The sequence below is a fragment of the Papio anubis genome, chromosome 2 (genome assembly GCF_008728515.1).
Source record: "Papio anubis isolate 15944 chromosome 2, Panubis1.0, whole genome shotgun sequence".
In the NCBI taxonomy this organism is placed as follows: domain Eukaryota; kingdom Metazoa; phylum Chordata; class Mammalia; order Primates; family Cercopithecidae; genus Papio; species Papio anubis.
The window spans coordinates 107952106-107980049 of NC_044977.1; the positions used below are offsets into that span (position 1 = coordinate 107952106).

A 27944-nucleotide genomic window follows, 5' to 3' on the forward strand; every position below is an offset into this window, starting at 1 on the left:
GGCTGACAGAGTTTGAAGTCATGAAAAGCACCTAACTATAAAAGGAAAAAAAAAATTGGACTTCATCAAAATAAAACGCATCTGCTCCCCAGAGTGACAAGTAAGAAAATAAATAGGCAAGCCACAAACTGGGGGAAAATGCTAGCAATACATACATAAGACAAAGGACTTATATCCTTACCTTAAAGATTCCTACCATTCAGTAACAAGAAAAGTAGCCTAATGAAAAAATGGCCAGACTTGAACATTTTGAAAAAATCATAAATCACCAGTGAGCATATGAAGAGGATTAAACATCATCATGCAAATAACCACAGTGAGATACTTTATTAGAATGGCTAAAATTAAAAAGACACCACCAAATGTTGGCAACTGGAACTCTCATAGTTGCTGGTGGGAGTGTAAAATAGTACATATAGCCACTGTGGAAAACTTTTTGATAGTTTCTTATAAACCTACCCTGTGACCCTGCAATTCTACTCCTAGTTATTTCACAAAAGAAGTGAAAACATAAGTCCACAAAGAATGTTCATAATAACTTTATTAAACAATAGCCCCGAACTGTAAAAAAACACATGTCCATAAAGAGGAGAAAGGACCAATTGTGGTACATTCATGCAATGAAACACTACTGAGTAGCAGAAAGAAAACCATGGGTCCTGGCACAACATAGATGAGTCTCTCAGACACGCTGAGCAACAACGCTGGACACAAAAGTGACACACTGTGTACTGTCATTTACATAAAATTCAAGATTAGGCAAAACTAATCTATGACAACAGGAATCAGAAAATGGTTGCTAGGACAGGACCAAGAGGGGAATAAATTCACTGCAAAAGGCACAAGGGAACCTTGAGGAATGACTGAAGGATTTTTAACCTGGTTTGGGGTAAGGGTTACATGGGTGTAGAGATTTATCAAAAGCGAGTAACTATAATCCTAAAATCTATACATTTTACTGTGTACAAATTATATCTGAATACAAACCATTTTACCTTAAATTAGTATTTAAAAATCTGATTTATCACAGGGTTCTCGGGCTGTTCACAGAGAGGTGTGGTGACTTATCTCCATTTACAATAGCCTTTCCTTTGAGTCAGTTAGCTCTTCAATATAAAACTTGAATTTTTGAATTCACTAATTTTCCAGTGAAATGCTTCCAATTTTTTTGTCCTAAATTTCTTGTTCATTATTCATCATGTTCTACTTGTATATTAGAAGTTAAAGACAGTAGTCGTCCTAAAAATAGTCCAAATACTCCTTTTAAATATAAAAACAGATGCCTAAACTGATTTGTCTAGGATCATATTCTTATTACATCTCAAAAATACATTACATTATATAAATCATGCATTGTCATCCTTTGCAAATACTAACAGCTGGGCAAAGACAACAGCTTAACTTTTTACGCAGATGTAGATTAGACAATTACGTCTGTTCTAACTGGCAACCGAGGAAGCAGTGAAAATAACTCGGTGTCAGGAAACGGGAATATTTTATAGGGAAGTATACATTCTATCATCAGTTATATTTTTTTAAAAAGCACATATTTTCTATGAACCAGGGCATTTCCAAATTCCCAAGTGCTCTTGGCTGGCTTTTCAGGAATGATGCAATTTCTAGTCTAGTTGAGGTATGCTGGTCTTTACAGCTGGCACATTCTTATCAGAGTCTTTTCCAGGAGTTGTACTGATGATCTATAAAAGCTGGGTAAGAACTACATTTTAAAAAACTGCAGTCAGTGAAAGGCATAAATGATATCCCTGTCCTATAATGAAGGGTAAATACAGTAAAATTTAACTTCAAACAAGTTTGGCAGTGAAGGTTGTGATAAACAGAGAGAGGCTTAAAATGCTTAAATAAAGGAACACTTTTAATTATATAGGAAAATTTTTATTTGATAAATATAACTTCATAAACTTTAAAAAATTACTAAGAGCTGTACAATAATATGCTATATTTACTGACAATGCAGAGAATTTTTAAAGGATTACATTAGACAGCCACAGTGTCTCAGGTCCAAAATTTTAAACTAAAAGTATTGCTACAGTATTTCCAGATACTCATTCCTCATAAAAATCTAACAATTACCATTATTACAAATGTATTAGTTATGATCTATTTTTCATAGGAACAACATTCAAGTTATTTCACATAAAACAGCACTTTAATAATGTTTTACTTATATGAAAATAGGTAACTCCTAGAAATAGAATGTAAGTGGGGACCAAAATCAATAAAACATGTTTTACAGAACTCTTTGGTGTGCTATTTTTATTAATACCTGCCCAATATCATACCCCAAACCGATCTTTACAGGAAAAACACCAACATGGAAGATTCTCCCTTTTCCTACAGCGATTTTCAGAGTAGCATATTTTAAAAACTTTTGGCTCTTAACTGTCAATTTTCTAGTGGCCTTGACTCCTGCTTCTCAGGAGTCTCCAGCTCTCAGGTAAGTTCAATCTCACAACCTTCTGCAGTAGAAACGGCCTCAGTCCTGGCACTAACCGTAGGGCAGAATGCAAGTGTTCCCTAAGGCTGATTTGCCTCTGTGTAGTCTCCTGTTCAGGACACTGCCTGGGCGGGGCTCAGCTCTGGAAGCCTTTGTATATCATGAGCTTTAGATCCAAGAAAGAGGACGGTTAGAAAATTCAGACCATAGATTCTCCCCTTTTCTCAACTCAACAGCAGGTCTTTGTAGCTGTAGTTCTCCCTGGCCCATACTTTGCTCCGCCCAGGGTGAGCCTATGCCTGCTAAAGCTGAGGCAGGGTGCTGAGTCACTTAAAGCCTTAGCTGAGGGGCAATTTTGGAAACTGACTTGGTGCTTGCCACTATCTTCAGGCTTACAGCCCTCAGACGAGGCAAAGGAAGGCAAAAGGAGGCAAATCGATTTGAGACCACTGATTAACTAGCAATAACATATTCAGCATTTTGCTCTGCTTTTGGCAGATAAGGGTTAATTATCAACATCATACTTTCCAAAGAATTTTAAAGAAATACGCAAAGGGGACACTTTCCTTGTGATTACTGGTTACGTAGTAAGAGTTTTACAAGATGAATATAGCACTAGAAAACTACTGAAAGCTTGTAGACTGCATTGTTACTTTCTTAAATAGAAAACTCTTCTTAAAATCAAGATAAGTTTGCTTTAAAAACGGAGTGGATTTGGGGTAACAGTTCAGGATGAGCACACTAGTGGATGCCATTTACTTTTTTTTTTAAAAAAAATAAAGTTCTCCTTAACTAACTTCAAATGGTGAGTACAGAAAATTACATCAATCACACTTTAAGCACCATTCTAGGCGAGCTGACCTGTCTTGCTGCAGTTGGTCATAGGCTACTTTATGACTTTGGAGTCTTTGTCTAGTGTCAGTACTCAGTTTATTTGATGGCAAATAAACACTGTCATGTAAATGTAATGCAGGCCTATTGAATGTCATTTTGTTATAGTATGTTTTATAAGAGACTTTATAAGCAAATTTCCATATCCTCCACTAAAGTACTCTACTGAGTATATCTGCAGTATTCCTTTTCTGGAACATGAATTAGTGAATGCAGACACTGTACAGTGTATTATTCTTTTAAAGTATTTCCAGAATAACAGATCTTCCTAAATCCAACTATGGAATATCTTAAGTTAAAGGAGGACTGTTTTTGAAAATTAATATTTAGCTTAATAACTTAATATCCTTACATCACTGGAACAGACAAATGTTATATTAGCAAGAAAATAGTTTACAAGCAAACAAAGATAAAGTCTTAATTTTTGTCTCAACCATTCTTTTCCCTGCCAGCCCAATTCTAGAAGCCTTATATTCATGAAATGGCAAGGAAGCTTAGGGTTGCACAATAATCTCCATAAAAGAATGACATTTTCAAGGGAAAACTTGGTAAAACCGCATTTAACCATTTTCTTAATATGTATACAATCATTATTTGCTTAGAGCTGGGTAATAAATAATTCTTAAGCTAATAATCACTTCTAAATCTTAAGACAACATTTCAACAAAACAAAAACAAATGACAATACAGAACTACTTGATAAATTCAGGATGGAAGTTAGGTTTTGAAGTGCAATGAGTTAATTACAGTAACATCTATCCGATTAATCATTCTTAGCATTGTAATTTATTGCTAATGTTACCTGATACAAGTTTAGCATTTTAAACTTTAACAATTTACATTCCATAGCCACACCTGAAAATATGCCTTGCACTGGGACACTGGCAGAACCCACTGTATTGTGGTAGTGTGCTATAACTTAGATAACATAACCTGAAAATAAGATTATTAACTGAAACCCTTTATTCTAAAATCTAGCTTACAAGGGGAAGAGCAATTGTAAGTTGGCCGCAGAAAGAGGCTCTTCTCTTTTTATTGATTTAATTACCCATACTATTCTGATTTGTATAATTAAACATATTTGCAATATTTAAATACTGTCCAAACTTTTTATTGATATAGTTAAACTTTACAACAATGCCATGAAATACTATACACAGAGCCTTCGGGTAAAGAGGAAAAAAAGCAAATTTAAATGTGTTAACCAGATTACAGCATGCAAAAGATCCAATGATAAAGACATTAAATTAATAATATGTTAACGGTATCTAATTTACCCACTATAGGGTCTTCATACTCTGTCACAAAAATATTAGTAAACATCAATTTGAAGTTCGGTGAACAGACCTGATTCCTGATTTGTATATTTGATACACCCTTGCATTTATATGGCTAACTTTACAGGCTGTGTTACAGTACAGTTAGAGGAATTGGTATCCATACTGCAGTAAATAATGGTTGGAAATGATTCTCCTAATTTGCTCTGTGAACTCAGAATGCACTAATGAATTAACAACACAGGTCACTGAGGGACCAAAATTCCTCAGTATTCACATTAACTTTTCCCATGAAAAGTTTCAATATAACTCTAATAAAAAAATAGAGTTCTCAAGGCAAACTTTCAGCATAATTTACAGAAGCAGATTTAAATAGAAGAGTCAATAATCAAGCTAATACTAAAAAATACACGTTACTAAGATTTATCTCTTTTTTCTACATTTATATTAAAATATAATGGCCTCAGCAACAGACTGAAATGCCATTAGGAGTCCCATAAGCACAAGGGACAAACCAGACAAAGAGATGAAAAATGTCTCTTTATTCTCCAATTTTAACATGTTCAGATTCAAATTAAGGGTGTTAGGAGGGGCTTGTATTAATGCTTTCTGTTTGTCTGCCATCATAACTCGGAGTGGGTGTGAACTGTTACAAAGATTTCGGAAATTAATTTCAGAGCTAGTGTGGCCATTAACAGGGTGATCACACTGAATTTTAGGAAAGGAGGTGAAATGGCTCCCACAAAGTACTACAGCCCCTTTAACAAGTAGATGAGTCCATTGTGGAGAGAGTCAAGATGCTCCTGTCGTTGGTATAGAAAGGATCCGATGCACTCCATGATCTAAAGTAACAATAAGAGAAAAGTTTGGCTCACCAGGACCTATGTTTTAATTGAGAAAAAAATTTACTCTAAAACTTAGGACCCAAATGCAATCACTGATTGATTCAATTAAATGCTAAAGAGAGGTTCTTCATACTAGTATTGAATGCCCAAACTTTCTATTTATATTATATAAAAACTTGGGAAAAATAATGCTCTAGTCATCATATAAAAATATTAGCCAAAATTCAAACATTCATTAGCATTAAAACAGTTTCTATATGTAGTAAAGCATGGGATGCTTTTTAAAGTCTTAACAATTCAATAAGAAGTATGTTATTAAGAGTTATGCACATTCAGTTTTACTGAAAAGTTCAGTTTACAAAAACAAACCCAAATCCCACTTACCAAAGGCTTTGGAATGAAACAGTAGTATGTTCCTATTATTGATCATTTCATTTCAGCTATAAATCCTATTCTAAAGACTTCAGCATAATTAGCTTGAATGTAGTGAATGATGTATTCAAAAGACATCAAAGACACCTGTAGGTCACTAGTGTTTTCACTTAACTAAGAACAAACAATCCTCTACTGGTCTGGAAAAGTTAACTGGTGTCTGAATGATAAGGCCCTAAAGCAATTCATTACATAATACTTTATGTGCAGCTGTAAACTTAAATTAGCTTGAGTTAATTTAAGCTAAAATAACTCAAGACCAAAAGTAGCCTGCCATGCTTAAAATAGACTAACCTAGTTCAAGGACAATGTTAGGACTGCCAAGTGAAAGGTTGCTTTTCTTACGAGACTAAACACATTTAACAATAAATACATTTTATGTAACTTTTTCCAGGGTTCCCACCTTCCCTAAACAGAGACGTTACAGGAAGAGACGAGCATTAAAAATGGCCCCAATTCACCTTTGTCAAATATTTTCTTTTTCCCAGAGATGCTAAGTTTGTATGTAGCTCAACTTTAATTCGACTAGTTTCTAGAAAAGCTGGAACAGTATCTACTTTAGGTTAGGGAAGGACTAGTTCACTACTGTCTGCCTAGCATCTAGAACTGTGTCTGACATATATTAGGCACCCAGTGTTTGTAGAATAAATGAATAAAACGAGAAGATGAAAATTTTTTCTTTAACAGTAAATATTTACAGGGGAAAAGTATGCTTTTAACTATAACTTTTAACTATAACAGCTATCAATATCCCAGTTATCTGGAGTCAGATGTCCAATTCCAAACTGCCATACTTTTTATTAGTTTTTCTTCTTTCCACATTGCTTACACCCAAGAATCTTATTAGGTAATGTCTCCTTTTTAATTTTTTTTTCAAAGCACACATTGTGCATTCATATGTTAAATATAATTTTTGATAGAACATTAAACACTTGAACTATGTATTACTTACTATTTAGAATATAGTTTTGATTAGGATAAAGTAACTTAACTATTAGTAATAATAGGAACAGAAAATCGTTTATTGCTAAAATCCAGCTCTTTAGGGTGCAACATGGCATATCCTTTATATAGCACCATGATGCTCCCTTTGAAACTAAGCTTGCAATATGGGATACTTCACTGACAACACCAATTAATAAAATGTAAGTCAATTTTTGTGCCTGCACGGTAAAAATGTAATCACCAAAGAAATCTGTCATATAAAAAATACTGGTGGCATTTCTCAAGTGATGCCCATTACTCTTTGAGTTTAATATGTTAATGGAACACACAGCCAAGGGCTTCCACATCTCGTAATGGCAGTCTCAGCCTTGCCTACCTCCTAGACATGAAATAGAAATGTAGAATAGATGCTGCTCTAAAGTCACAATGGAAATGCCCAACACATTTCACAAATACAATTATATGTAAAAAACAAAACCAGAACTCTACGTATCAAAATGACTTTGAAAGTTTAAATATAATCTTAATGCATCTATGGCAATTTTCACATAGCCCTTGAAAAGCACCAGGTAGCTTGGTGTTATTATATGACTTTATCCCCTAGAAAAGAATGAACAGGTCTGAAAAGACTTTCTAGATTATTCAGAAAAAAGCTAAGAAAATAATAGTAACCAACAATATAACCTGTGATGTTGGAGAAAACTGGAAGGGCATTTATAGTCTGTCAAATATGATATTAATTACTAAGTTGAACATTTTATTAGGAGAATAAAAAAATTCAGAAAAAAGAATGTGGCACAATTTTAAGTGAAAAGAAGTATAGATGATAATAGCTACATGTCAAAGTAAATTCAATAACTCCTGGGGCAGGTTCCAAAGAGGTAATGCCGCATCAAAATGGCTATGTAAAGAATAAAGGGGGTATATTACCTACATAATTGATATCAAGAAAATGGATATATATAGAGAGAGAGAGCAGAAAAAATTTGGGGCTCATTTAAAATTAATTCTAGTTTAAAAAAATCATTAACAAAAACATATATTGTCATTAAAGAGAAATTTTCATTGAAACAGAAGTTGAAAAAATTCTGTAGAGGTTCTATTGTATCTTGGTCTAACTCCTATCTTCATTCTGTGCAATGAAGCTGTGTTATTAGGTAAAATAATATTATAAATCAAGCTCTTTTAGAACTTCCTTTGGGAAACTTGCTGGCCTAGGTACATGACAGAGCCACATTTTATAATACAATTATGTGAATCATAACAAAGTCCCAGAGTTTAAGTGCTCATCCTTCTACATGAAATGAAATTACTACAAAATGATATCACAGCATTATGGAAATATTTCAGATCACATGTTATAATCAAGTCAGAATAAATGGGGATTGAAACCACAGACATATGTTAACATAAGAATGCTATTTATAAATTCAATTGTAACATAAAGGCATGGCTAAGCTAAAGCTAAAGTGAGGAACTAATAAGTTCACCAGTAAAAGTTACCTGAATTTTATAATAGATGAATGATATCATACTCATTTTTTTTTAAAACATAAAGCTAACCAAATAATAAAAATCCTTTTTCCAGTAGATAGGAGTAGTGCCTTCTTCACTCTTTATAACCCGTTCCTGGGGTAATTTCCAACCTTTTCCAAGCCCTGGCACATGTAGAAACTGCTAATATTCATGTAGCACATTTGGGACAATGGGAACCAACATCTCTCCCTGCCCATTTGTACCCTCCATGCATACCGTGTACTGCTGCACTGATTTTGAGAATATGGTATCATTCACCTAAAGAACACCAAGGGTGGAAAAAGCGCTTTCTACCCCCTAACATCCTCTAAATAGTGATATAACTCTTGGGGACATGTATGAATAAATAAATTCATTGCACGTTTCAATGAATTTTAAATGGTATTTACCAAAAGGTGGTTTTTGTTGTTGTTGTTATGGTGCACAACAGCAGGCATGGTGATAAACCTCAATCAAGAAATAGATTTAGAAGGGGACAAAAATGCTAAGATTCTTTTACTCCATAATTTAAAGAGCCTGTTCTAACTCATACACTTTTAATTAGACAATAAATACCAAGCAAAAGAAACTTTAAAAATCATGACTCATTTCAAAACTTCATTACAGACATAAGAAGATGTAGGGGAGCAGAAATACAGCCTTTTGTGTTTATAAATACCTCAAAGCCTCAAATAAGCAACTGGAAAATATACATACAGAGTAAGAAAAGGAAAGCCTTTGACTTCACTGTTATGTTGAGATTATTTTGTAAAGACAAAAAGCAAAAAAAATTTAAAAAATAATGAAAAGGAAATAGTATATGTATAATTTAAAAAAGAAAGTTATACAAACCATGAAAGAGTACCATATACACACTCCTACTCAGCACATTTTAGAAAGACTATGAGACAAAATGTTTTGTTCATTAGATGAAGTCTCTTCAAAGGTGCTTTCTCTCTTCCTTTGTGAGTGAAAAAGCCCCTTACCCCAAAGCCACAAAGTGAAATCTACCACCAAGGAATGCTAATAAATAGCAGACTTCCTGCTTCAGTTGGTAAAACCAGCTGCTGATTTATTAGGTATCTAGAGCTGCAGGTTCATCCTGTTCCAGATAGGATACTCATTTGCAGCAAAGGCTACTTAGAGATATTTCACACCTGCTGATGTGGGTCGGACTACATCTTCCTATAACTCGTTCCAGCATTCTTCCAACAGATGTGCACGCTGCTTCTCCTTCCGGGAAACAGCACATGGAGTCCAAGCACTTGATACCTGCATTTGTTTCAGTAAGCTGCAGAGGCGAAGCAGAAAACATTAGTTATTTAAAGATCTGGACTTCTAAAAAGCATTAGAAAATTACAACAAGCACTTTCAAATCAAAGGTAATATATATAAACTTACATGTTTTTCTATAATATGGGAAACATATGAAAGGCTTTAATTTACTAGAGTATAACCATCCAAAATTATTTTAAAGCCTTGTATCCTAAATTAGAGGTCTAGTAAAATAATTACATAAATTAAGAAGCTGGATATTATTTAAATCTACTTTTAATGTTTTATTTTAATCATTTATTATGGTCAAAATGATTTCCATCAACCACTCAGGAATGTAATGAATTCCAATTCTGCATGGAGTTTTTCTTTAGGTAAAATGCTCCTGCAATTTCAATGAAAAATGTCTAACAATTGAGAAAAGTGGAGTATGAACTATCTTGAAGACTGGGAAATAACAACCAGGCAGGGCCTCGCCCCAATCTTCAATAACAACAACAATGGCAGCAAACACTTTACGTATGCTTTACTATGTGCCAGGTTCTAAGCACTCTACAGATAGCCACTCCATACTTATCTTTGAAAAAAGCATCATTTATCATAAATTGCTAAAAACTTTGAAGTGGCAATCATCCCATCATCAGCTCATCCTGCTTTTTAACAGTTAGCTGACATCACACAGATTACAATTTATTAAACAAGTGAATAAGTAGTACTATCAAGATTTGAAACTGAATTACTTTCTGAAAGTATGCAAGATTTATGTTGATTCAGGTATAAATAGCCCAGCAAGATAATTTTATTCCACACTACTAACAATTTTAACTGAGCAAAAATGAGGGAGAAAGATGGTATGACCACGTAAATCGATGAATCCCAACCCTGGTTTTGTTTGTTAAGGATGCTCCGAAATTTTTCAAGGGCTGTTGTTTTAAAAAAAAAACACCTTATTTCAATTCACTGTCTTTTACATATATAACATCCTGCATAACGCATCTTTTGAGGATAGAGGAGAATGAATACAGGGTTGCACTTCCACGAAGGTTGGGAGTCACCACGTGCTGGGTGCAGGCATTGGCAATAGAGGATGTTTGTGGAGATGCTCACAATGAACAGAAGAGACGGACATGGTGGAACAGAAACCTGGCATTCTGAACGTAAGCAACTGCTGACGTCCTGCAAGATGCATGCTCAGAAGATTCGACACCACCCAGTGTGAAACAACATGGTTCTTATCTGGCAACTACCTGATGACAGTGTCCTAGGATCAGCTAAGCACTGAGAAAGAGCTAAACTTTACTTGTTCTTTCATTACAATACTCTTGGTTTAGAATTGTGTAGGGCACTGTTTCTTAAACTGTTTTGTGAGCTATTTACATACATTTCATGAAAAAAAGGGCTGTGTTCAATTAAATTTGGGAAACACTAATTTAACAAAGTTCTAAACAGACTTTTAAAGTAGAGGACTGTCAAGTCAGGATACATGGTCATCTCCATGGGGGAAGCCTGAGATATCGTAATTCTCCCACTCATTTTCTTAGTGGGAGAAACCATACACTTCCACCCCACCAACCAGGAAACATTAAGCAACACCAGGAGGATCATTCATATTCAGAGGAATAGTTTAGGAAATGCTGGTTTAGGTAACAGGATTTCATGAGTTTTCCAGTGTCCTCTTTGGGTCACTGGACTCCAGTTTCCCCAATCTCAAATTTACCCCTTGTAGCAACCCACACTCCAGGGCTCTTACATGCTCAAAGGATAAAGCCCCACACCCCATGAAGCCTTGAAGGCCTTTTACAGCCTGACCCAAGGCTGCCTTTCCTGCTCTGCTTCCCAATGCTCTGGTGCAGTATCCACTCCAGCCAACCAGGACGTGTTCCCTGCCCGTGGGCATGTGTCAGGGCCTGCTATCAATCAGGGTCCAAATGCTGACCCCTACACCAGGGTTCAGCTTAAACCCCACCGTCTCCATCGAACTTCCCTCACCTCTCCAACTATGAGTCATCTCTTTTTCTGATTCTATTTCACTGCTTATTTGTATCACTTAATTGGCACAAGCACTTAAACTTCTATTGATTGAGCAAGGTACTGTGCCAGTTTCCACAGGGGATAGTAACCCTGTGCTCAATCAGGTGAGCTAAAAGTAAGGAAGAAGGTGGGAGAGACGACAAGTCAGGAAGACATACCAACAGCAGTTACATTAGTGGAGTGCTCACCACGTATGCCCCAGTGACTATATAAGATGCTTCTCACGGATTGTCTCACTGAAAACTTAAATAGCCCTTAGGAATAGGCATCATGATCATCCCCAGTTTAAAGAGGAGGAAACAGTTAAGAATTTGTTCAACGTCACCCACTTAATCTGGGGCTTGAATCTTGGTTTCTTTGCTTGCAGAGCCCAAACCCCTTTACCACGTCACTATTCTGCCTTATGATTGTAAGAGGCAGACTACTCAGAAAATAGGAGGGAAAGCTCAAACCCAGTTGCTGTTAGTGGTACTGGTGGGAGAGCATGAAGATTTGATGAAAAAGGTGGCATTTAAAATACATCTTAAAGGACTCGGGGGGCATTTCAATACAGCAGGAGATGGCGGAGAAGAGATATTCTAGGCTGAGGGAGGAGAAAGAGTGGCTGTGTGTGGGCAGCAGTGTGGTATGTATTCAGCACAAGCTTAGCCTAAGTGTAAGGGAGTGGTACTGTCCCCCTGCAAAAAGACAAGTTGTGACTCAAAGTGTGGTCCATGGATCAATGCTGATCCATAAACACTATTACCGGTCCATGAAGAAATAAGCATTTGTAATCTGTAAGAATGAGAGCTTAGAAATTTTTACAGCAGTTGGACAAACTATGTTTATAACTGTTAAATTCAATCATTTAAAAATTTGGGCTTATTTTATATATCTTTTAGATTTCATTTTCCTGTAATTCATTTTTATTGTATTTGTAAAAGCATTGGCTCAAGATAAACTGGAAATTAAAACAAAACAAGAAAATAACAAACTGGTCCTTTACCACATTTACTTGGGGAGAACTAAACCAGAAACTCAAAAGAGCAAGGATCTTGTCTGACACTTTTTAGTTTAACAACATGTGCTGTGCTCAAAGCTGGTGCTCAACCAAACTGAGGAGAAATTCATCGAGATGACACCCTGAAGGTAGCCAGCGCTTGAGTATCCATATATATGCAAGACACTGCCTTGGTCTGGATCTGACCTTACATAATCATCTTGCTTTGCATTCATCACCTTTCACTTTATTTTTATTATTTTTAGAGACAGGGTCTTGCTCTGTCATCCAGGCTGGAGTGCAGTAGCACAACCGATCATAGCTCACTGCAGTCTCAACCTCCTGGGCTCAAGCAATCCTTCCACCTCAGCCTCCTGGGTGGCTACTACAGGTGTGCGTCATCATGTCAGGCTAATTTTTAATTTTAGTAGAGACAGGGTCTTACTATACTGCCCAGGCTGGTCTCAAACTCCTGGCCTCCAGTGGTCCTCCCACTTCAGCCCCTCAAAGTGCTGGCATTACAGGGGTGAGCTACTGAGCCTGGCCATCCTTCGCTTTAAAACTGAAGGACAGTTATTAAAATATAGACATCCCAACAGAGAAGGTAAACATCTTGAAATGTCAAAAATTTTAAGAAATGACTTCTTCAGATCACTTTTTGAACTTATATATGTGTATATATAGTTTGTATGTATGTTTCCTTTTTTCTCTAAAGAAAAAAAAAAAGAACTCAGCTGCTTGTTTTTTCTGAGACCGAGTCTCACTCTGTTGTCCAGGCTGGAGTACAGTGGTGCGATCTCGGCTCACTGCAACCTCCGCCTCCTGGGTTCAAGCAATTCTCATGCCTCAACCTCCTCAGTAGCTGGGACTACAGACACGCACCACCATGCCAAGCTAATTTTTTGTATTTTAGTAGAGATGAGGTTTCACCATGTTGTCCAGGCTGGTCTCAATCTTCTGAGCTCAGACAATCCGCCCACCTCAGCCTCCCAAAGTGCTAGGATTACGAGCATGAGCCACTGTGGCCAGCCTCAGCTGCTGTTAAAATGCTGAATGTTGGCTGTGTTTCTGTAAAGCTATCTATAGAAAATGCTATACTGTTCTCTAGCAAACCTCTAAGCTCTACTACTTTCCCATATATATATCTTTGATCTCAATATTCAGGAACTGAGAGCTCGGCCAGAGTACTTATATAGCCATAGTTGCCAGTATAATTGGGCGAGGGAGAATGGAGTTGACCATTTAGGGCTCATTTCATTCAAAGTAAGGAGAGGAAATCATTACATTTTTTGGGAGACCACTTATAAATAATAGAAAAGAAAAAAAAGCATAGTAATGGGAGTGAGACCCTACCTGGTGGTATCAACAGGTAACTTTTAATTTACTAGAAGTTGTGATTGGTGAGCCTCACTTTCCATCACACTTGCTCCCAGGAATGACCACATAATTTAGTGCTAGAAAGGCTGTCACGAAAAACAACTACGCCTATTCAACATGACTATGCACAGATAATAAAAATGCTCATCTTCACAGAAACTGCCCTTTGAAATAAACTCTGGTTCACTGCTTTTATTTCCATTATTTTCATGTCAATGACAATAAACAGATATTTCTTATTGCTTATACAAAATATTTTCCTGAAACCTTACAACCTTCCTTAAATCTTACAAATTTTAGAAAAATATCTTACATTTCTAACATTTTTTAGTCACACTTATGACATTCTATCAAATCAAATAAAGGTTTTTGTTATTTGAAGTTTAGATAATAACTGTTAAACAATTAACCATGCTAGGGCTTTTGCCCTGAAAGGTGTTTTATATACTATATAATCAAAGTGAGCACCTTGCATGGCCTTAAAGGAGTTATTTGGAAAGAAGCTTTCCTCTCTAATTATAAAAACAAAATGAAAAAAGAGGAGGTTTGTGTTTAAGGAAATGTTTTTCTTTTTAATGTAAAATCAAGTCATCAAATATTACATTTTCAAATCTGATTAAGACTCATAAAATTTCTAAAACAAGTAACAAGCTTCATCTCATAATTCAGAATTGTGATGGAGATAGCCATGTAGTGATGAAATCTGGGTAACTAGTATATCTTACTCAAGGCCTGTTTCTCCAAAACATTCTTCAAGCTCATATTCACTCTTCTAAACTCCCTTTCCTCTCTCCTTCCCTCTAAGTAAAATAAACAACTTAGAAAGATGGTTATAAAATACTTCCATAAAGTCTTTTAGGAATTTCTTAAGAGAAGGAGATTTCTGTATGTATTACCTAAATTTAAGTATGAAAATAAGAATATGGGCTGGGCACAGTGGCTCACATCTGTAATCCCAGAACTATGGGAGGCAAGGAAGGTGAATCACTTGAGGCCAGGAGTTCGAGACCAGCCTGGCCAACAAGGCGAAACCCTGTCTCTACTAAATATACAAAAATTAGCTGCATGTGTAATCCCAGCTAGTCTGTCAGCTGAGGCAGGAGAACTGCTTGAACCTAGGAGGTGGAGGTTGCAGTGAGCTGAGATGGTGCCTCTGCACTCCAGCCTGGGCAACAGAGTGAGACTCTATCTCTATCTCAAAAAAGAAAAGAAAAATATGATGAGAATTATACTGATTCGGTAAATTTATTTTGATAATCTGGCTTATTCCTAGTTTGAAAGAGGACTAAGGGCCTTCTGTTTTAATGATGTACTTACTCTACTGGTTACATAAATAACAACATATGACCAGGAATTTGTAGTTTAGGTGAGGAAGAAATTAATACCTGTGAAAAATGATAAAATCCCCAAACTTAATGCAGAGGGTAAATTAACATCACAGGGTGTAAGAGAGAATTCATTTATCATTCCTTTGCAAAAGTCACCATAATAAGGCTTCCGTTATTTAATGGGAACATTCTAAGAACCCAATTCTCAACTGTATTGTACATTTAATGGACATATTAAAGCAAAGCAGTACCAGATCCACATCGTATGAAATATCCACTAGAATTCGAATGTGTGGGGAACTTTTATCACAGAGGACACAATCTTATAGTTTTGGTATTATCAGGTCTCAAGTAGATAATCTGCTTTGTAGACTGTCCAGGGCATAACATAAATCCTAGGCAGCAGCAAGCTCTTCACATGAACTTTCTTTGGAGCTCAATCAGAGCATATTAAAAAAAACTAAACATCTTTCTACAGCAAGGCACAATGCAAGAGAAATATACTGTAAATATCATATGAAGCATACCAAAACAAATAAAAATTCCGAATTCTTTTGAATATCTTTTCAACTAATATTTAATAACAGAGTTGATTAATTTTTCATGTAGGGCAATCCACTAATCTAATTTAAAAACTGTATCTTATAGAATAGTTCAGATTCTTTAAATTATTCTACCTGTTCCAAGGTCTGATTTATAGTGTTGTTAAAAGATTTACAATTTTCAAGTCGCTTTTTACAAAATTTCATCACTGCTTATCCCATATGAGACAACAACACTTTCTTGACTAGTAATGACAATAAATAAAATAGCAATTAGTCCAAATAATACAATTATTAGTGGCAGGAAATTTTATCCTCCATAATCACTACCAATCAAAATATTCTGCATATCCCAATTAGGTCTAGAAATGTTGTCAGGGTTATTCCTCAAGAGAAGAGAAAATCAAGCTCTCATCAGTTCTTATTTCTTTTTTTTTTTGAGACGGAATCTCGCTCTGTCACCCATGCTGGAATGCAGTGGCGCAATCTCAGCTCACTGCAAGCTCCGCCTCCCAGGTTCACGCCATTCTCCTGCCTCAGCCTCCCAAGTAGCTGGGACTACAGGCATCCACCACCACATCCAGCTAATGATTTGTGTTTTTAGTAGAGATGGGGTTTCACGTGTCCGCCAGGATGGTCTCGATCTCCTGACCTCGTGATCCACCTACCTCAGCCCCCAAAGTGCTGGGATTACAGGCATGAGCCACCACGCCCGGCCTTTTTAGAACAATTTTTATTAAAAAGATACAACTATGAAAATTTATGAGCCAGGTGTGGTGGTTCACACCTATATCCCAGCACTTTGGGAGGCTGAGGCAGGTAGATCGCGTGAGCCCAGGGGTTTGAGACCAGTGTGGGCAACATGGCGAGACCCAATACAAAAAACTAGCTGGGCATGGTGGGATGCACCTGTAGTCCCAGCTACAGGAGCAGGGTCTGGGGTGGGAGGACCACTTGAGCCCGGGAGGTTGAAGCTGCAGTGAGCCATGATCGTGCCACTGCACTCTAGCCTGGGCGATGAAATGAGACCCTGTCTCAAAAGATTTATGAAAAGAATGGAAAGTTTGTTGAATATCAGTCAGCAGAAAATTTCTCAGTACTAAGTCTAAGCACCCTACTCTTTGATCAATCAACTTAAAAGGTGACTTAGATAAGTAATTCAGTATCTTACTACATTAAGACGGGTAAATGATACACAACTACAACTTCAAGGGGGAAAATGATTTCAGAGAAAGCAGAAATAGCAAGACATTTTCAAAAGGAGAAGCGAAAAGGAGTATTTTCTTGAATGTAAGACAATAGGTTGTGAGAATATCTTTACAGCTTAGAATGTGAGGTGAAGTCTGATTTATCTCTGGAACTCTAAAGAGAGACTGACAAAATTTTCAGGGATGGACATATGAAAAATGTAAAGATCACAAAAAAGGAAAACAACGAAACCAAAACAACATATGAGGAACAGTGAAGGAATTAGTAACGAAATGGCAATATCAGGTCAGGTGTCCCATGACGTGCCCCCCAAGCATGAGAACTTAGCGGATGAGTCCCCGGGAAGGTCCAGCGCAGTACTACCTAGTGCACGCAACAACTGTCCTGCTGGCTGCAAGTCTCAGCTAGCAGGTGCCTACTGTCCTCCCCTCTGTGCTGGCTTTCAGCAAATTCATATGCTGAGCTGACTGAACCCTTATCTTCTTCCATCTGGAAGGACAGAAAAGCAACAAGTCTCATATTACAGAACGATACTCTTCACCATATAGAGGTTTAAAATCAAAGCAACAAGTTGGCGTCCACAATCTGAGGCACAAAAGAAATGTTCAAAGAACAGCACATTTACTGTCACAAAAGAGGGCTAACGGGAATTTTTTTTTCAAATGTATATTTTAATAACTATAAAGTGTATAAACAATTAGGTAAGCTTGTGGAGAAGCTGACCAAGATACATAAATTAGGAAATACAAATGTCCATCTAAATTTTCTATATTTCATTTTTTTCATAGTATTTATTAAAGGTGTTTAATATACAGTTTCTCATCTGTCATTTTGGAAGTCCTTTATTGTAAAGACAATTCTATTGTCTGATGACACAGCAGCCACCATGGTTATTCAGGACCTCCATGTTGGATAAATTCAATTTCTTCTTGAGACACAAGTTTCCTTCTGTATTTCTAAGGTAATGTTTTTATTATTTCTGCAGTATCTGGTGGACCCTGATACATCAGCAAATCTGGTGATTTACTTCCCTTAGAATGTTGTGAAATTACAGAAGAGTGAGATGGTAACCCTGCTGATCTCAATGCTTCTGATACATTGGGTTTAGGATTGTCTCTTCTGTCAGGAAACCTTATTAATGCAGTGTGTGGTTTGACTACCTGAACGGCCCTACTGGCAGACGCCATCTTGCTGCCCATCATGACCCTCGAGAAGGGGCAGTTTCCCTAATGGGAACTTCTTAAGGGGAACATAAGCACACAAAATAAAGCCATGATTTTCCAGTGCACAAAGCTCTAACTAAACATATATTACAGCTAAGTTAAAACAAAATTTCTTTCAATAAAATTCAGTTTCTTCTATTAAATTCACTTGCCACCAAGATTTAGGGTTCTTATTGCAAAGGTATGTCCAATTTCTCACCTTTCCTGCTTCCCTTCTGGACTTCATGGCCTTAGAAATGTTGAGCATGTGTGCAAAGCGCTTCACCTGATCTATTTGTTAACAAAATAAATTTAATCCTCAATTTGAAACAGATTTTTAATGAGGGTCAATAATTTATACACATTTCAGTTCTTTTTCTGTATTTGTATTAGAGACCTTCTAAGGAAGTTTAAAGTGTGTCCATAGCCATCCTTATTTTAAATCTTACTAAATTACAAGAAAATGTCCTTAATGAATAAAAAACAATTTTGCCTCATCTCTATGTATTTTCCCAGGATTAAGACTGACCAATAATTATTTCTATGAAAGATGTAATGCTGAATTTCTGATATAAACAAAAAATTAGCAGAATTTTTTGGTTTCAAGAGTATAGTAAGTTTATGTGAAGATATCTTAATAGCTTTGCCTAAAATACAGGGGAAGAGGGGAAGGGAAAATACTCAAAATGAGTTTTGTTTATTCAAAAGAAAATTGTTAATAGTTTTGTATTTTTTTCTTTTTTTTAAAAGAAAAAGTCCCACTCTGTTGTCCAGGCTGGAGTGAAGTGGCATGATCTTGGCTCACTGCAACCTCCAACTCCTGGCTTCAAGCGATTCTCTTGTCTCAGCCTCTCGAGTAGCTGGGATTACAGGTGTCTGCCACCACGACCAGCTAATTTTTGTATTTTTAATAGAGATGGGGTTTCACCATGTTGGCCAGGATGGCCTCGAACTCTTGACCTTAAGGGATCCACCCGCCTTGGCCTCCCAAAGTGCTGGGATTACAGGCGTGAGCCACCGCCTGGCCTTAATTGTCCTTAAGAAGTACTAACTTGATTAAAGATTAAAAAGCTCTTAAAGATACCTGATATCCATACAGTTTTCCTCTCTGTCACAGGAGTAAACAGTTACGCTACTATGGATCACACCCATGGAATACTGCTCAATGCAGTTTAAAAAACTGATGCATTCAAAATTCAGAGGCTGCATCAGCAGAAAGATGTATATGGGCACTTATTCTCCATGCAGCTATGAACAAATGCCCACCTAGTGGTCACTTACTGCTCAATCTGAGTAACTGTTTCTTTGCCTGGCTTTTAGTTGAGCACAGTATTTCTTCTTTTTGTTTTTCTATGATGCTGATGGTAAATAAGCAGACCACAGTATGTAAAATGATCATGTGACAGGTGAAGAACCTGGAGGCCCAGAGGTTAAGTGACTTGGTCAGGACCCACTGGGAGTAGCACCAGCTGCAGCATCAGCATTCAGGCCTGCCGCTCTCTGAACAGTGTTCTTTCCCACCTGTTACACCACCTGATTGGAGAGTGGCTTGCAGAAAGACCATCTCATCCACATCCTGTTCTCATTGTGACCTTTCACAGACGAATGTTCAGCTTACTGTTTTATCAGAGTATTACAGAATCAGTGATTTCTTTGATTTATGATTTCCTTTCTCCATTATTCTTAAATCTAGCTTTGCTAAAAAAATGTGGTTTGATTTAAGCCAGTATGATATGTGAAAATATGATTTCATAAAAATATGATTATTCACAATATAAAAGTTATCTTTATATGACAAAAAACAGTTGGCCAGAGTGTGCTTTTAAATAATGAGCTCTCCTTCTGCTTTAGAGTTAAATAATTAGATGCTAAATATGTGATAGAAAGCCACTGTTTTTAAAGTCACCTACTGATAAAATTGTGATACACCTATTTGGCTGAGCCAAAAGTGAAGGTAAATCTTTGTTTTAATTTAGTTGTCATTTTAAATATAAAATTTAGTTGACTATCACTTAAACACCCATTTGTGTACTCATCTGTAATTATTACACCATTTGTAATTTGAAATAGAATATTTTTTAAAGTTGAAGTTAATAATAACCTGAAAGGTTTAATAAATCTTTAAATGGCTCAATATTATGAACTTACGGAGTTTTATAAAAGGTGATTTAAGTGGTGCTTTGTAAAAGCCATTCATTTGATCAGAAAAACACAGAAAGATTAGAAACCTTGAGAATAAAAAAGAATTTAAAATTCAAATGAACATAAAGATTAGAAACCTTGAGAATAAAAAAGAATTTTAAAAAATACACGATTAAGAATCTGTAAGAAACCAATAGAGCAAGAAATGGAAAAGTGCCAATTTCTAAAAAGAAAAATAATAAGTTATATTACTTTTCCCCTTCAAACCATACTTAATACATAGTTTTAGTATCTTAATATAAAAAATCCTAGAATTTAAGCTTTCATCCCTTTCTATCAAAAGACATCTCTATATTATTATTTTTTGTACAAACTGACAGAATGCATCTGTCTGTGGAGATAAAGATAAGACATACACACACATTGTTCAATTTATAGATGCACTAAATAGTAGCCAGGATATGAAATGCTTCAGCAGCCATTACAGTATACAAACATAAATATGCACATGTATTTACAATACAAATTAAGGCAAGATAAAAAAATGGGCAACTCTCACTTCCAAATATGTAGCTTTAATTACTCAACATGCAGGAGCATTCATAAATATGAATAACATGACAAGCAGAAGCATTAGAGTTGTACTAGAAAAGATAGTTAAGGTGTAAATATATATTAACAAGGTATAGAGCTCTGTTCTGTGATCATGTTGAATTTTTATCTGAATTTTCTTCTCAAAGAAGAAATGGATTTTTTTTTTTTTTTTTTAGGTTTTAACGTATATGTTAATAAAGGTCAAATTAGCCAGAGACAGGGCCATGCTAACAAAAATGCCCCACTCTTTATTCATGCCTCTGCCCATCTTTTGATATTGTTTAATTGACCTTTAGCATGCAGAAGAGTTAATGAGGTTCTACTCCTCCTACTCTACCTAAGTTTGCTCAGCTGATTCCTTGCCCTCGACAATGGCTGCAGTGCGATGAACTCGTCACTTAAAGCAACTGTGTTGGAGTACATCTATAAGTGGACAGAAAAGGGATGGACACACAACAAGTCAGTGAGCTGTATTCATCACCTAAGAGACAGACACAGGACACGCTTTGTAAATACATCTGTTCCTACAGGAGGAATAAATATCATACGTGATACACATACATGACTAACATTTGTAGGGTTGTTGGCTGTGCCATCAAAAGAATTTATTATTCACTCTTAACACCACATTGTTATTCTGGAGAAAAACAAGGCTCAGAAAACATGCTGACAGCTCTTCCTTTGATACGATTTTTCTTGCTACTTTTGGTAAACAATGAAGTAGCTGACAGTTTTCTAGCCATTTCTCCATCATTTGAAATCAGGAATGATATAAAGCTAAAATAATGATTACTGACCATAACAAAGGAATAATGTTACATACAGGATTTCAATGACCATATACTGTTTCAGCAAAAAAAAAAAAAAAAAAAAAGGAAAGGAAAAAATACACCAACCCCAGCAGGCTAGAAGATCCCTGAGTAGAAGCAGAGATTTCCTTCTTGGATTAGACCACCTAGAACATCCAGTTAAGTCATTTAGAAGTAAATTTAGTGAGCCAAGAAGGAAGACCATACTAGCTTTTATACATAGATAAAATGATTGATCCACTGTACATTCCATTTTTAATCAAATAGACTAAACCAATTTTAGCTTTATAGTGAAAGAACCAAAATATGTATAAGCACTTTTAACTTTCATCTTGTCTAACGGCCTACCTTAAGGTAGTCCAAATATTTCCTACGTATTACTTTAAAAAGAGGCTACTGGAAAGGTAACAAGAACTAATATTATCACCTTTTATATTATTAAGAAACCTCTATGAACACGTGTAAGTTTGCAAATGCTCTGCCTAAAGTAGAATTTCTAAGGATACATATAAATAAATCTGATGTATTTACAATACAAATTAAGGCAAGATAAAAAAATGGGCAACATCAAATTAAATCTGGTTGAGTATCTCCAATCTCAAAATCCAAAATCTGAAACTTTCTGAGTGTAGACATGATGCTCAAAGAAAATGCTAATTGAAGCATTTCAGATTTTGTATTAAGGATGCTGAATCAATAAGTATAATGCAAGTACTCTTTAAACAATCTGAAATCTGAAACAAGCAGTTTGGATAAAGGATACTGAACCTATATTTACTCTTATAAAGAATTAAGTATATATTTTTTTGTGAGACGGAGTCTCACTTTGTTGCCTAAGGTGGAGTGCAGTGGCGCAATCTTGGCTCACTGCAACCTCTGCCTCCCAGATTCAAGAGATTCTTGTGCCTTAGCCTCCTGAGTAGCTGGGACTACAGGAGTGTGCTACCATGCCTGGCTAATTTATGTTTTTTAATTTTTATTTATTATTATTTTTTGAGACGGAGTCTCACTCTGTTGCCCAGGCTGGAGTGCAGTGGCGCCATCTCAGCTCACTGCAACCTCCACCTCCCAGGTTCAAACAATTCTCCTCCCAAGTAGCTGGGACTACAGGTGCCCGCCACCACATCCGGCTAATTTTTATGTATTTTTAGTAGAGACTGTGTTTCACCATGTTGGCCAGGATGGTCTCCATCTCCTGACCTCGTGATCCACCTGCCTCAGCCTCCCAAAGTGCTGGGATTACAAGTGTAAGCCACCGTGCCCGGCCTATTTTTTTAATTTTTAGTAGAGACCTAGGCTTTCGCCATGTTGGCCAGGCTGGTCTCAAATTCCTGAGCTCAAGCCATCCACCTGCCTCGGCCTCCCAAAGTGCTGGAATTACAGGTGTAAGCCACTGCACCCAGCCTCAAGAATTAAGTCTTTAAAACAATGCCATCCATATATTTTGGTGAAATATAACTATATTTAGGTCAAAACAGGGAGACAAAGTATTCTCCATAAAGATCTAGAGTAAGTATAATGAACAAAGCCTTAAAAATAGTACTCTTTTATTGTAAATTTTTTTTTCCAGAAGATTAGGAATAGTAAGCTAGGCAAACTTTCTGATATATGTTTAAGTAATATGTTGCAGAGTGGAAAAGTCTGTCCACACTGATATAAATATATATGCATGGACAGATAGAGGAATCAGATTATGCAAATTTTTTTAGCCCCAGTTGGAGATCAGTATAACAGGGTAACATTCTCATCCTCATTTTACTTACAATGATAACTGTTTTACTGAGGATCAACTATATACAGGCTCAGTGTGAGGCACTTCATACTCATTATCTCTAACAACCATGTAAAGTAGTAATTATTTATCTGATTTTATAGAGGAGGAAACTGAGGCTTATGAAGTGCTTGATCAAGGACATACATATGAACTGTTGAAACAGTATCTGAATTCAAGTTTGTCAGGCTTCACAAGCCTATGCTGTCTCAATGGTGTGAATGTGTATACTGGCTAGGATTTGGTTATTGAAGCAAACAAATGCTAAAGAAATGTTGTGGACATGACCAACTGAAATTAAAACTAATGCACTGGTCAGGAAGCCTAACTTACATCACTAAATGTTTAGGAAGTAGTTTTTCTATTTGTAGGATGAATATACAACTAAATTTCCAAAATTCATCTGGCATGTTACAAGCGTGTTTAAAAAATCTCAACCTGGGAAGAACTAAATGATTAATAAACTCAGGGCATAAGAGTTGGCTAGAATATATTTTGAGAGTATTTATCTAATACTACAATATAGTTAAAAGGACAAATTGAGAGATTTCTAGCTCAGGTACTAGTTAAATATATAAAAGAGGCACATTCAACTACATAGCTACAATTTTTGAGCATCTACTATGTATTTGGAAATTTTTTCATTTAATCTTCACTAGAAAGGTAATACAAAAGATATTTCTATCATAATTTTACCAATGAGGAAACTGAGATTTAAAGTCACAGAGATACCAAATGGAAGACCTGGGATTTGAACTGAGATCTATCCGGCCCCTAAGATTCTTAAGCACTATGTAACATACTGCTAATATTTGCTGTAGTTTAATATTTATTAATAAATGTTTAGTGAGATAATATGTTTTTAAAAATTCTATTCTGTACAAATTATTGAGGTTAAAGACCTCATTTCATACTTTTTTGGTGAAAATAATATGATCAGAAAAAATATTACTCAGCCAGGTGCAGTAGCTCACACCTGTAATCCCAGTGCTTTGGGAGGCCGAGGCAGGAGGATCACGAGGTCAGGAGATCGAGACCAGTCTAGCCAAAATGGTGAAACCCCGTCTCTACTAAAAATACAAAAAATAGCCAGGTGTGGAGGCAAGTGCCTGTAATCCCAGCTACTCGTGAGGCTGAGGCAGGAGAACTGCTTGAACCCAGGAGGCAGAGGTTGCAGTGATCCAAGATCGTGCCACTACACTCCAGGCTGGGTGAGGGCAAGACTCCATCTCGGAAAAAAAAAAAAGAAAAATTCCTCAAATTATTATGTTTCTAAAGACATGGCTATAGATCTTCATTATATATATATATGATAGAATGTTGTGATATTACTTTAAAAATATTTACTATTATCTGGATATAACTTGATAGTTTCATATCTAAAAACATCAAGTTTTATTAACACAATGTAATTAAAAAATAATTTATCAGTAGTCATAAAATTAATAGAAATAGTAAGAAATAACTTTAAAAATATCACATTGAACAATGTTTATGTTACAAAATACTTGAAACAGGAATGGCTAATTTCCTATTTTCTGACATAAGCAAATTATGACAGCTATTCATCATTAAAGATCCCTAACTAAAAAGATAATGAATTTATTACAAAAAGTGGTTACCTGTGCCTTTTCAGTACTTGTAGGGTAGAGGTGTCGGTCAAATACCTTCTTTATGATATCAAGAAATAGACATGTAACAACCATGAGGATTATGGCAAACCAAGCAGAACCACTTGATAGGAGCTGAATAAACACAAAGTACATATTCTGGGAGCCCAAAAATGGCCTGCAAAGAAAGACAATGTGCTTAATAAAAGTGGAAACTGAAAGACCTAAATCAGGACATCATATAAAGACACTACAGTTGAACGTAACAAGTACTCCAAGAAAATGTTCAAAACTGAAATCGGTGTAACTTAATTAACTGAACTACTAACAAAACAAGATAAGCTTTAATTGTTAAAAATAAAACAACTATAGTTTTTATTAGGAAAATGGCAAGCAGTTGACCAGATAACCCTATCTTAGTGGTAGCGTATCAGAAGAATAATGTACTAATACAGACTTAAGGGACCAAGCAAAGCAAGAAAAAGGGTGTAACAAAATATCTGAGAAGACTGATTATCCAAATCTTAGAATGAAAGCTTTATTCAGAAGCTCTTCTTCAAAAACATATTTTAAAATTAATGTACTCACAAATACTAGTTTTACATAGTAGTAGGTGTTATAAAGATATTCTTTTTGGGTTTTTGTATATACTACCTCAAAAGAATATGGTGAAATATAGAAACATTCATAATATCCTTTTATGATCCTAACTAGAAGCTAATGTTTAGCTAATCCAAATTTTTTTGGCCTACCTACCTTCAGAAGTTTTTTTGTCTGATAGATGAATCAAAGACATAGCAGGCAAATGTAATATAAATTCTCCAAAAGAGAGCCTTCAGTTATCCATCACTTACCAAAGAATCTTAGGAGAAACATTAATTTTTAATCTCTCAGGGTAGCCAGTTGAGTATCTGATTCTATCAATGAAGATGATGCATACTACTTACTTTTGTGAGAAAAGTGAATGATTAATATTTAATTGTTCTGTGTGACTTACTTTATTGTATATATTAATACATAATACATTAATACATAATATAACTAGTGTAAAGAAAATTAATTGTGAAATAAGACAACTGGGGTTTAAATCGTAGCTTTGCTACTTTTTTGTCTTTGTGACCCTGAGGCTAGTTTCTACACAGAAAAAAACAGGGATAATGATTGTGATGAATCAATATAATATCTTACATAGAAAATCTAGAAAAATTGTAGATATTCAATAAATGTTAGTTTTTTCCTCTCCATATCAGTAAGATCAACTGAAAGAAGTAAACTTACCAGGAGTCTCAAATCTGTTATGAGCAGAATATGTTCATAATGTAACCTATCACAATAAAGGTTTATTATGTCAAAGCAATCCATTTAAAATACAACATATTCACTCACCAGAGAATCCCTCCATAAAACAAGGAAAACACAAAATAAAATATAATAGATCCCCAGGTAACGAGATGGTTGATCCAAGTCCAAAAATGGGTTTCCAGAGCCATCTAAAAAAAAAGTTTTTATATCCTTAGAAATATAAACAAATAAAGCTTTACCTTAACTTTTCAGATAAAACTCAAGAATAAACATAAATATCTAAAAGTCCCTCAGAAGACAGATATAATCCCTCAAAATCCCTCAGAGATAAATATGAATGAAAAGGTCCTAGTATAAAATGAAATAATTTCAAGTTTATAATATTTTTCTTCTTTGAGGAAGCAGCATTCAAATTTCACGTGATTACTCTATTTTCAACTCCATGGCCTAAAACAAATTACGCTGTCTGGCACTATACACAGAGAAGCAAAATTTTAGAGATTTTTTAAAATGTGATCATAAAAATCAGTTGAGGCTTCCTAAGATAAACTTTAAAAATAACTTTTGACAAAAATTTAAGTGAATTATTAAAATAGTAATCAGTGAAATTAATCGATTTTGAAAATGGAAAAAGGAAAAGTATCTATGGCTAAAGAAATGAAGAAAATTAACTAATTATGTAAACAGTTGCAAAATGTGTCCACATTTCTAATTTCAGTACCATACCTTTACTGTGACTGTAATAACCATGACTGTGAAGACCAAAGTGCCAAATGTCCAGTTTCCAAACATCTAAACAGAAAGAATACACTATTACATTATGTGTTAACATAATGTTAAATAAAATGTCAGGTAAAAAGTCGTCTAATTCTCTACTAAAAATCCCTTGAATTTTTTAAGTCACGTACATTTGAAACTGGTGACTATACTCATAAAGTTAAGAGTATGAGAAGAAACAGCATAAAGCATTATTTACATGTGTTATTATTACACACAATGATCTTTTAGATATCATTATCAGACTGGAAACCCAAAGACAGGTTTAGAATGGTGTGGCCCAGACTATTTTTAGTTAGAATAATGTAGTCATTAGGGTCTGCTTTATTGCTGTCGCACACTAAAAATGGTAACAAAATCCTTTTCAATCACAAGTATTTTCAGAAACCTTTCCAACCAGATGTCACAGCAGAGCACCTGCCACAGTATTTTTGGATACAGTACAGTACAGCAGGAGGAAAGAAATTTACACTTACAACCTGTATCTGAAAGGAAGGATAATGGATCATGGAATTATTCCTCAAAGGATTCCATGTAAAAATTCTGTTATTGCCAGTCAGAAAGTATTCCCCCAGGCTTTAAGCCAAAACTTATTAAGGTATTAAACATGCAGAACCCAAAAACAGCTTCAGGATT

General features: G+C 35.6%; 1 protein-coding gene and 1 pseudogene across 3 annotated transcripts in view; both read right to left on the bottom strand.

Moving 5' to 3' along the window:
* Positions 1-523: 523 nt before the first annotated feature.
* The window catches only part of ATP11B (ATPase phospholipid transporting 11B (putative)), a 105240-nt gene continuing 77819 nt past the window's right edge, over positions 524-27944 (bottom strand). For 2 of the 3 annotated variants that reach the window (XM_031663545.1, XM_031663544.1), the window contains 5 exons: positions 27258-27323; positions 26616-26719; positions 25242-25407; positions 9518-9651; positions 524-5465 (listed from right to left, as the gene is read on the bottom strand). In XM_031663545.1, coding sequence (XP_031519405.1) covers positions 5384-5465; positions 9518-9651; positions 25242-25407; positions 26616-26719; positions 27258-27323 — 552 coding nt within the window. In that variant the 3' untranslated portion in view covers positions 524-5383. Of the gene's footprint in view, positions 9652-25241; positions 25408-26615; positions 26720-27257; positions 27324-27944 lie in introns of all 3 variants that reach the window. The other variant, XM_031663543.1, reaches the window with a different exon arrangement.
* Positions 17854-18530, bottom strand: LOC103882155 (annotated as a pseudogene).